At 51.7% G+C, this 10,812-nt stretch overlaps 2 protein-coding genes across 3 annotated transcripts in view; both read left to right on the top strand.

The window, feature by feature from the left end:
* Window positions 1-3,694: 3,694 nt before the first annotated feature.
* CEMIP (cell migration inducing hyaluronidase 1) overlaps window positions 3,695-10,812 on the top strand; it is a 109,814-nt gene continuing 102,696 nt past the window's right edge. The window contains exon 1 of one of the 2 annotated variants that reach the window (XM_040077085.1): window positions 3,695-3,826. The gene's annotated coding sequence lies outside the window, so the exon portion shown is untranslated. The remainder of the gene's footprint in view (window positions 3,827-10,812) is intronic. The other variant, XM_040077087.1, reaches the window with a different exon arrangement.
* LOC120758826 (cell surface hyaluronidase-like) overlaps window positions 4,992-10,812 on the top strand; it is a 50,826-nt gene continuing 45,005 nt past the window's right edge. Inside the window, 8 exon segments of the mRNA XM_058422386.1 lie at window positions 4,992-5,117; window positions 5,408-5,578; window positions 5,900-6,086; window positions 6,418-6,587; window positions 7,448-7,485; window positions 7,487-7,593; window positions 7,596-7,648; window positions 10,411-10,496. Of these exon segments, the coding sequence (XP_058278369.1) occupies window positions 6,020-6,086; window positions 6,418-6,587; window positions 7,448-7,485; window positions 7,487-7,593; window positions 7,596-7,648; window positions 10,411-10,496 (521 nt within the window). The 5' untranslated portion in view covers window positions 4,992-5,117; window positions 5,408-5,578; window positions 5,900-6,019.

The raw sequence follows: 10,812 nt of genomic DNA, 5'->3' as shown, positions 1-10,812 counted from the left end.
GATGTCCAGGTCCATAGAGGATGTCCAGGGTCCATAGGGGATGTCCAGGTCCATAGAGGATGCCCAGGATCCATAGAGGATGTCCAGGTCCATAGAGGATGTCCAGGGTTTATGGGGTATGTGCAGGTCCATAGAGGATGTCCAGGGTCCATAGGGGATGTCCAGGTCCATAGGGGATGTTCAGGGTCCATAGAGGATGTCCAGGTCCATAGAGGATGTCCAGGGTCTATGGGGTATGTCCAGGGTCCATAGAGGATATCCAGGTCCATAGAGGATGTCCAGGTCCATAGAGGATGTCCCGGTCCATAGAGGATGTCCAGGGTCTATAGAGGATGTCCAGGTCCATAGAGGATGTCCAGGTCCATGGAGGATGTCCAGGTCCATAGAGGATGTCCAGGTCCATGGAGGATGTCCAGGGTCCATAGGGGATGCCCAGGGTCCATAGAGGATGTCCAGGGTCCATAGGGGATGTCCAGGGTCCATAGGGGATGTCCAGGTCCATAGAGGATGTCCAGGTCCATAGAGGATGTCCAGGTCCATGGAGGATGTCCAGGGTCCATAGGGGATGCCCAGGGTCCATAGAGGATGTCCAGGGTCCATAGGGGATGTCCAGGTCCATAGAGGATGTCCAGGGTCGCTGCGGCCGGGCCTCGGGGCAGCGGCTGTGCAAGGGCGCCGCCTCCCGGCCGCGCGCGGCTCTGCAGGGACGGTCGCGCCCGGGGTCCCCCCTCGTGTCCCCCCCCGTGCCCCCCCCGTGTCCCCCCCCGTGTCCCCCCCCGTGTCCCCCCCCGTGTCCGTGTTCTTGGGGGCTCCGGGCTCGCACATTTGGGGTCTGAGCTCTGCCGGAGTGATCCCGCGGCGCCCCCAGCACCCCGTGGGAACGGGGTGCTGCTCAGGGGACGCTGACTCCGTTCCTCCTTCCTTTCTGAGGAAACAGGAAACCGACCGGCGAGGGAGTGTGCTCGGGATAAAAAAAAATCACGTACAGAGAGGGAACCTCCCTACACTCGTGTGCGCGAGCTGAGTTCCTGGACAGAGATGTCTGTGCCCTGCGAGTCAGTTCCCGCAGGCTGCTCACTCAGATTAGCTTGGTTCTCTGCCCTTGCCTTGCCATGAAAATCTCAGCCATCGGTACTCGGTATTTTGAAAGCTACAGCTGTGTTTGTAAGCAAAGCATCGCAGTCGCTGCGCCAAGACACGGGACGGTCGAGGTTGTCCCATCCCCGGCAGCCCGTTACAGAAAATGACCCATTTTTGTTTGTCAGAAAGTAAACTGCAGCTTATAACCCAGAATAGCACTCGGAGGAGGGCTTGGGTTGGTTATTTTTGTGAGGAAGAGTTACACCAGGCGTGTGTCGCAGGCAGTGAGCGTTAGTCATGATTTCTCATTTGCAGGTGTGGGGTTGTTGGGGAGTGCTGTCACGCTGTGGATGCGTCCTGTAACAGAGGGCTGCGGTGCAAACTTCATCCCGGTGCTGCTGCAAAACAGAAATCAGCCTGGAAAAATGAAACCTAAAGAGTGAAAGGTAAAGAGTTTAGCTTCCAAGCACCGCTCTACAGATAGTAATGGGTGCTTCTATGTTTATTTTAAAAAGACGCAGCAATCCTTAGAAAACGAGGTGATACATTCAATCTCTTTTAGTCTGAAATTTTCTTCCTCAGGCCAGTGAAAACTTAATATGGGGTGAAATGGCACTGAAACCATTCACCTGAGAGTAGTTCTTAAAAAAAAAAGAAAAATATTCAAATCAGTCTATTTCTGGATACAGAAGAGAAAATGCCTTTAATGGATTTAAACAGTACTCACACCTTGAAGATTTTGGTTTCTGCAGGAGTGACTTTGGCTTTGCTGATTGTTCTGTAGGGCCTGCACAAAGCTTAGCACTAACCAAAGTGCGTTACATTTACCTCTAGTATGTCAGATTAATTATTGATGCCTTTTATTTAGACTGCAAGTTTGTGAAATCTTTTGCAAAAGTAAATATTTTAAATAGCCATTTATGAGATTTCTAGGGCCCTGGCAGATGTAAAAGGTTCAGGTCTTCTTTGGATTTTGCATTTCTACAAACATCGAGTTCAGAGAATTTGGTGTGTTTTAGAACAAAATACTCTTATTTGTCTTGTCCTGCCTGAAACTTCCACCAGGAGATTTTTTTTTTTCTTAAAAAACTGAGTGAGGCCTAGATTTCTGGTAACAGCGCTGCGTTCCCATGACCTGCATTCATATGTGTCATATTCAGATAAGGAGGAGGCACAACGCTGACTAATGCTGCTTTTTGGGAAGGAAAATGACAAGAGCTGTTTGAGACAGGAATAGAAGTGCCAGCACTAAATGACAGATGAACAGCTGGTAGCAAAGGTGGCAGCTCTAGCATTTCCCTGTATTTAAGGAGTATTGAAACAAGGGAGTGTTATCTGGATTTGTTTTCCTGGGCTGGATGCTTATCTTCAGATTCAGCAGTTCTCTGGGTCCCAGGAATGGGTGTAAGAGGGTGGATGGGTTTTGTTTGGCACAAGTCAATGTTGCTCCCTCACCAGAGCTGCTGCCTGGAGCAGGGGCATGGCTGTGCCCCTCACCCACCCCCTCTGCTTCCAGTCTGTTCCCGTATTTTGTCTGACAGCACTTGCTCCTTATTAACATGACTATAGCCTCTTTGTGCCCTCTGTCAGAAGAAAACCTGCACCAGAATAAATTTCAGAGGTGACAGATTGGAACAGTTTGACCAGATGATGGCACACAAATGTCTCTGAGATGGACAGCACCTGTGGCTCTGTACCGCTTTGGCTTTGGCCCTGGGCAGGAGTAGTGGCTGGAACCATTGCCTACTCACTTCTGGCTTGTTCTCTTGGGATGTTGGGATCTGGAGTGGAGATGAGGGATTATGACCCTGGGGAAGAGAGGCTGCGGCTGCAGTAAAGCAGATATCTGTATTTATGTGCCATCCAGAAGCTCAGTTGTGCTGTATTTTGGAGTCTATGAAAAATTGTGATGTTGGGGTTTGTGGAAAACAAACCAGTGTGTGATGGTCAGTGCCAGGTGTGATAGGTGTGACGGTGTCACAGACAGTGCCATGTCCACTGAGGCCGGAATCCTCCCAGCCAGGAATGCAGTCCCAGCACACGGGGGGTTTGTGTCTATGTCTTTCAGAGCAGTTTCTAAGCCTTTTCCTCTCACTGCAAACCCTGAGTACAGGTGAGGGGAGGTGAAGTGGAAAATACCTCTCTCCTCACCCACTGTCAAGGGAGATTTTGCAGCTGCTGGGTTACAGTGTCCATAGATTGCCAGACACAGGACAGTACAGGGTGAAACACCCCCACGGGAAGGCGACAGAGGGGTCAGCTGCCTCCCAAGAAGGGCCAAGGCATGCCAAGCCCCGGGCTGGGACATCAGGAGCTGGGGTCTGGGGTGCCTCAGCCCTCTGCCCTTGGAGACACAGTGGCACTCAGTCTCATCCTTTGCACGGGGCTGTTGAGCCCCGCCGGAGGCTCAGCAGCAAGGAGCCCGGAGCTCGGAGCCGGGGAAGATCTTTCCGTGCGGGCAGCGGGGCATCGGGGCGCCGGTCGCAGATATACGTCCAGGCTGGAGGGAACGTCCCCGGCTGGGAGGAGCCAGCGGCTGAGCCGCTGTAAACAGTGCGGGCACCGCCAGCGGTTGGGAGATGGATATAAAAAGGGAGGCGGAGGGGAGGCAGCCGGAGCGGCGGAGCGGGAGCTGCCTGCGCCTGCCTGCCCCTGCCCTGCCTGCCCCTGCCCTGCCTGCCTCTCCAGGTGCCCGGCAGCTCCGAGAGGCTGCGGCCAGAGTCCACGGTCGGCGCTGTCGGGACAGGTAAGTGTCTGCGGCGAAGTTTGGAACCCGCCGGTGCCGCTCGTCGAGCGGCCGCTGGGTTTGCTCCGCCGGCTCCCTCTGTCCGTGCTGCTGCTGCGGTGCTCGCCGCCTCCGCGGTTGTGTGGAGCGGGGACGGGGGCTCTGCTTTCGCCGTTGCGACGTTAAGGGAAGGGAGAAAAGAAAGAAAACAAACCCATAACGAGACCATCCAAACACTCAAAGCAAAATGTGCCTTTTGCCGGCTCCGCGCAAAGTCTTGGCGCACGTGTTGCGGGCGGCAGCGGCCCCGGGCTGCAGGTAGCGGCTGCGGAACCGCCCGGGACGCACCGACCGCGGGGAGCCCGGGGGAGCCGCGGCTCCTCCTGCCCTTCGTGCCGGACCCGGACCCAGGGGCGGTCCCGGTCCCGGTGCCGCCGCGGGACGCGCCGTGGAGCAGCGATCGGCCGCAGCATCAGGTCGGTACCGTGCCCTCCGCGCCCCCTCGCCCGCCCGACCCCGCCGCCGCTGCCGCTGCCCGTTTCTTGCAGGGCCTGCCCGGATGCCGCCCCGCATCTCGCCCGGTGGCGACCCGGCTCCGACACCCGCCGGGCTGGGCCGTGAGCCGGCCCTGAGCCTCGAGGGCTCCGCCGCCTGTCACTCCCCCGTCATCGGCCGCGGAGGTAAGCGGGGCCGCCGCCCGCCCCGGAGCCCGGCTGCTGCGGGGGATGTCCCGGCCCGGCCGTGCGAGCCCCCAGCCCATCCGCTACCCTCGCCACCCAGGGCAGCTGGTGCTCGTCCACCGCCCCCAGGGGCCGCCCATCACGCGTCGCATCCTCATCCGCGACGGCAGGGAGCTGCACATCGGCCGGGAGCGCTGCCCCTCCGGCCCGCGGGCCGCCATCGCTCTGTACGGGAGAGCCGCCGTGGGGGGCTCGGGGCAGGAGTCGGTGGGCGCGGGTGCCCGCGGCATCGCGGAGCCGCACGGCCGGCACCGCCGCTCCTGGACCCTCCCGCACAGGACGCTGCTTCCCTGGGGGCTCCGCTACGCTCCCGACTCCTCCGAGAGGCGCCGGGGCAGCCGCGGGCTCAACCTGCGAGTCCTGGACGGCGGCACGGCCCGACCGCTGCCGGGGCGCTTCCACACCCACCTGCGGCCGGGCGGGGGCCGGGGCTCAGCGCCTCCCTGGCCCGGCAGCCCCGGCCGTGCGGTGGCCGCCCTGGGGGACTCGGCCGCCCGCAGCCTCACGCCGGAGATGCCGCTGCTGCTGCGGGAGCTCCTGGGCAGCGGCTCCACCGTCCGCCCGCGCTACAGGTGAGGCGGGGGCGGGAGCGGCGCGGGCAGGAGCGGAGCCACCATGGACAGCTCCGGGCTGCCGGGGGCTCGTCCCGACCGAGGGGCGGAGCGGGGCTCGGCCGGGCCCGCGGGCGGGGGGCGGCGGTACCCGGGGGGATGCCGTGGGTGCCCGGCGGGAACATTGCAGCGGGCCACCCGTGCCAGAGGGAGGGGAGTGGTGCCGTGCTGCGCGCTCCCTCCTGCCCAAGTTCTCTGCGGGGTGGAGGGCTCGGAATCTCACCGGTTTGCTCCTTTCTTGTTTCCTTCAGGCTGTCCTGGGCGCTGGTGGGGATCCTCGCAGAGGATCAGCTTTCCGCAGCAGAAGATAAGCAGGAGTATCAAGGGAAAGGAGCAACAGAGTTAGCCATAGCCCAGAGAGGTTTCCTCACATACGACGACACCCGTTCTACTCTACTACCCGTTATGCTTTCAGTGGATGAGTAAGAGGTTCGGTTTTCCTGAAAATTGCTTGTCTTCTGTTCTTTGCTCTGCTTTCCCTGGCTGCAGTGAATCTAAACAGTGCCATGATGATCTTACCATAGTCTCTGCCTCACGTGGATGTTGACCAAGCTAACAGAAGTACTCTTTCAAAGTAATGTTTTAGCTTTCTACAGAGAGATGGCACTGACACATTTAATGGCTAGAGCACCTCTATCATGCACAGGGTTATCTAGATCAAAATTACATCAGTATGCTCTTCATCTGATTGCATGATTCTGCCATGGGCAACTGTAAAAATAATTGATTGCTTCATTTTTCAGGCATACCTCATAATGCATTTAAAGTGGAAGTGTCCAAAGGAATATTCTTCATCTGGTGGATGAAGTTACAAGTTGGTTACCTGGTGACCTGGTATCATCACTGCCAGTACAGACTATTCTATGCATCAGGCTGAAGAGTTTAATCTCCTTTCTTGTCCAAGGAAAAACAATCAAGTGAAAATTGATGGTATGAAATATTTTTATCAGGGTACTCATTTGTGGTAAATATTTACCTTGTCTTGTCTTTTGCATTCCTCATTTACTTGTATTTTTAAGTAGTTTTTGTCCCATAAACAGAAAGGCATATATGAGAGCTGAAGTTCCTAACTATATTTTGGGACTTGAAAGTTTTACCAGAGGTAGAAGTCCTTTGTAGTAGCCTCTGGGATCAGATTCCAGCAACTGGCATGTTCCCAGACTTGGTGATTGTTTGAAGGAACAGTGTGCACTTGCTCAGAAGAATTCAATAATAAAGGTGCTGTGTTGATCCTGAATAAGAAGTTTTCTGGTTTCCACAGGCAGTCCACTTTGCCTTTACACTGGAGAAGCCATAGATGGTGTTGATATGAGGGCAGAGGTTGGTTTTCTGACAAGAAATACACCTATACAAGGAGAAATGGAAGACTCCTGTTACGGACAGTATGAATGCCAGTTTTTCTCCTTTGATACATTTGGAGAGCACATTAAAGTGAGTAACTTTTAATACATTTGCTTGTAGGTGGTTTTGGATAGTTCCTTTCCTGGTTTGTGAACAAGCAATATAAAGCATCAAATTACCTTTGTTTGTGTGGGAAAAAAGTATATTTGTCTATGAAAAAGGGGGAAATTTGTCAGCCTGTCTTGCAAAACCAGACTTGCAGCGAGACCTTTTCTTCACTATGTCTGCAAAAACATGCCCTTGTAGGGGATATCCTCCGAGGGGACTCTTTAGCAGCGTTGCTGTAGGGCCCCTGCAAAGTTAGTTCATGAGATGTCACTGAAGGAATTGTGGTTCCTGCAGAGCAAACCTGCTCCCTCCCTGGCTCAGGGGAGTGCTGGCTCTCACCCTGTTGTGCTTTGCCTCTTCTCTGTTGTCTCATGTGTTCTGGGTGGAGGGGCAGCCTTGCTGTTGCAGGGGTTTTTGTAAAGTTGCTCCTGTAGCAGGCGGTGGAAACGGGAGCTGTGCCGGTCTGGGCTAAAATCACTCGACAGTAGAAGCTGCCAGGAGATAGAGCCTGGTGGCAAACGCTCCCCCTTTCTGCAGTTGGCAGGAGCACCGTGTCTGTCACTGCTATTGCTAAACACTGCACATGCTGCTTGGCAGCTGCTCCTTGGCAGCCCCGTGCCTGTAGGTGTGCAGCTGCTGGCACACGGCTCTGCAGGTCCTGAGCTGCTGTGGGTGGAAACAGGGAGCTCACACTTCCTCCTGGGACCAGACCGTGCTTCACTCTGCAAAAATATTGCCTAATGAGAGGAAAAAAACCCCAAAACACAACAACCAAACCTGTTTTTCTTTTTGTGTCTGTTTCTACTGTAACGCCTTACCTGGATCTACATTTGTCTCAACAGATCCTGAGGAATTTTAGCTCTGTTCACACGTCAGGAGTGGAACATTGGACAACAAATCCCAGGCAGTAAGCCTGTGCATTTTCACCTGGCTGAGGATGTGGATGAGAGAGGAGGATATGAACCCCCAATGTACAGTGATAATCTGGCTATCACCACTGCTTCTCTGGGTGTGTCACCATCCATGGAACCCATGGCATCCTGGTAGGAGACATTTTATTAGTAACAAGTTCAGTTCTTTGCTAAGCCAGGGCTTAATAGTGAGAGCCATTTGTGATGCAAAGAGAAATCCGAATATTGAAATAAGGCATCTTTTACCCAATAAATGTCCCGACTTTTCCCTTGTTTGAGTTAGGTCTGTTCCTCTGGTAGTGAAGTTGTTTGAAATAAATGTCAGGTTCTCAGCACAGCCTAATTAATATCATCAGATCAAATACAGTGTGATCAGATATAGGGAGATCTTTGCCATGGTAATTCTGGACAGTTTGTGATAATGGGAATTTTCATTTAAAATTAAAGCAGTGAATTATAAATGGAGCTGACTGAAGCAATGGACCTTTAATTTGCAATGAGATAAAAAAGAGCTTGTCCAAGTCAGGGCATCGTGAAATATATCCCAAAATGTTTATGTGACAAAGGAACTGAAATATGAGCAGAACAGACCCAAATGGTCACTTCAGTGGCAGGAAAGTCCTCAGGAACTTGGCTTTGACCTAGATCCTCACGTGGGCATTGTGAAGAGGAACTTAAAAAAAATGTCACAACAAAAGCCATATGTGTCCCAGCTGGAAAAGAGAGATTCCTGCTCCAGCCCCAGCATGTCCAGTTGTTGTGTGCTCTGCAGGACCCTGAGTGATAACTTGGTGTCTGTGAGCATTTCCTCATCCACTGGGTGAGTGCTCAGGCAGACACTCCCTGACCTCCTGTGTTTTTCCTGACAACTTTTTCTCAGTCCTGTAAGGAGTGAAAAAGCTGTGTAAGACACAAAATAGAGATGTGCTCCATGTGTGAAAGGGTCCCCTGAAAGAATGCATTAATGAAAACGCAATACAGGACCTGTACAACACAGGAGTACTCTTCATGTATCCTAAACTTGATTTATATCATTCAGATCACCCACAAGTTTTGATTGCCTTTTCATATTTGTGATTTTCTTTGTCTGTAGAGTCTAATTCTGTGTACAGAGTCCTTAGGTTGACAGGAGGCTTGTCCAGTATGTGTGGATGTATTTAACTTTCTTTATTCCCCTTGGGTATTAAACCTCTGGAACTGAAGTAATGTGTCTGGGATGAAAAATAAAGCCTTATGCTAATAATGGTGCTTAGGAGAATGGTGTATGGTCTTGCTCTTTATCAGAAGGGTGGTAGTCAAGGGTTTATCTGGATGTGTGGGGCGCAACAGTGCAATCAAGAATCCAAGTGAGATCCAGCTCTAGTCATGTGACCCTGGGGGCTTTGAGTACTTGAATCAGTTAGCAGATTTTATAGTAAAGATAAAATTTGTGATTCTTTGGAAGAATCATGTGGCTTTGATCTATAGTCATTAAAATGAAGAATAGTTAAAATGCAACAAAAAGCCTTGCCTTAAAATAATTTAAAATAATTTGCTGTTCCAGAGAGCAGCATATGCATCAGAGCAAGGCAGTTAAATAACACGGACAGGTACATGCTTCAGCATTAGATCATGAAATTCCAGCCCTTGAGGCAGAGTAAACCATAGAGGAGGTTTTTCCCTCTCCCATCCTGAGGTTTTAGAGGACGTAATTTTAGATGTACATTGCCGGTGTGGTTTGTGCTCTGCTGTGTGCGGGTCATGCAGAGCTGTCTGCGCTCCCCTTCTCCATCTGCTGCTCTGTGCCAGCCTTGTGCTGCTTTGGAAGCCAGCAGCAGCTTGGGTTGCTCAGGAGGCTGGGAGCAGGCTGGGATGTGCTCAGTGCTGGGCACATGTCAGGCGTGTGCTCACGGCTGGAGTCTTTCATGTCTAAAGTTGCAGTGCATAAAGGTCACATATATTGTGTTGCTGAACTATATATAATTCAGTGTTTAGAGACATCTTAATCATCTGGTGTTGGCCACAGCAGCAAGGCTGTAGCATGTATTGGGGACAGTGTTTCATGCTGGCACATACAGCAAAACGCCACTGTGACAGTGCTGCAGGTGCGTGCCTTTCCAGGCTTGGGGCTTCTATCATGCAGGAATTGATCAGTTATTGGGGATTTCTGCTGATGGCATGGACCCTTATCTCTGAGTGCAAGTGTAGGTGATCTTTAAATCACATTGATCCTGGTCACGAGAGTGATCACTACAGTTTTGTGTGTGTAACTTTTCAGGGCTGCCATGCAAGCCTGAACCTGGGGCTAATCATATCAATTGAAGCTAAAATCTGGTTTCCGATACAAGTCTGGCTTTTCGTGCAGCCATCTGAAGCACAATTAGCCAAACTGCAGCTAAATGCAGAAGAACGGAACTCTACAATTGAAATGCTGTTTAAGACAATGAACGGTTTGTTGCTGCAGTTTTCTGTCCAAAACTAGTGTTCCACGGGCTCTTTAGCACAGCTTCTGCCCATAGTTGGGAGGGTGGATGTAGCCAGGCTTACTGATCTTAGCAGGCTGGCAGGGATGCTTGCATTTTTGTCTAAATCCATTTCCTATTTGTGTTTCCAAGCCTCAGCTGGCAGGGAGGGACATGCTCAGTGTCAGCTCTCTGTTCCCCTCCCTGTGGCTCCCCCCAAGGTGCTGGTACCCGTGTGTAGGGTCCCTGTGCATTTCCAACACTCTGTCAGTGGGAACTGGCTACCTGCTTGTGTTGTGCCTCATTTTTAACTCTCTTTTGGACACCTCATTGAGGCAGAAACAAGAGCAGCAGATGACAAGTTTGAGGGGTGACTGCCAGGAAAACAATGAAATCCAGCAGAACTATACCTATGGGGACTATAGTGTTTGTGACTCCAGATGTTATGTTCAGTTGCAGCCCATCAAGGGGAAATTACAGGATATGATTCCACGAAATGGATTTATTTCAAGTATCCCTCTGTATACAAAAATAACCAAGTAAGTTAATATTAGTTAATCTTGCAGTCTTGCACAGACATAACTGACGTCAACAGGAATTTTGTATGCCTGAAGGGGGAGTATAAATGCTGACAGGGATCATTTGAGTACAAAGTTAGGGTTTCTGTAGGATTTAGTAACAAATAGCTGGTATTTTAACTAGCCTGATTTAGTAGTCACATTTAAAAGAGGGATTTCTAAATTTATCTTCATAAGGCTATACATCAAAGGAGGCTTGTGCTAAGTCCTTTTGGTCAAATTAAGGTTTAATGCAATATCCCTGAGCATGTCAATTAATATTAAACAGACCAAAATG

The sequence above is a fragment of the Hirundo rustica genome, chromosome 13, assembly GCF_015227805.2.
Source record: "Hirundo rustica isolate bHirRus1 chromosome 13, bHirRus1.pri.v3, whole genome shotgun sequence".
Classification (NCBI taxonomy): Eukaryota; Metazoa; Chordata; class Aves; order Passeriformes; family Hirundinidae; genus Hirundo; species Hirundo rustica.
Note: the sequence above shows the minus strand (reverse complement) of the source record. Positions and strands in the feature narration are given on the sequence as shown.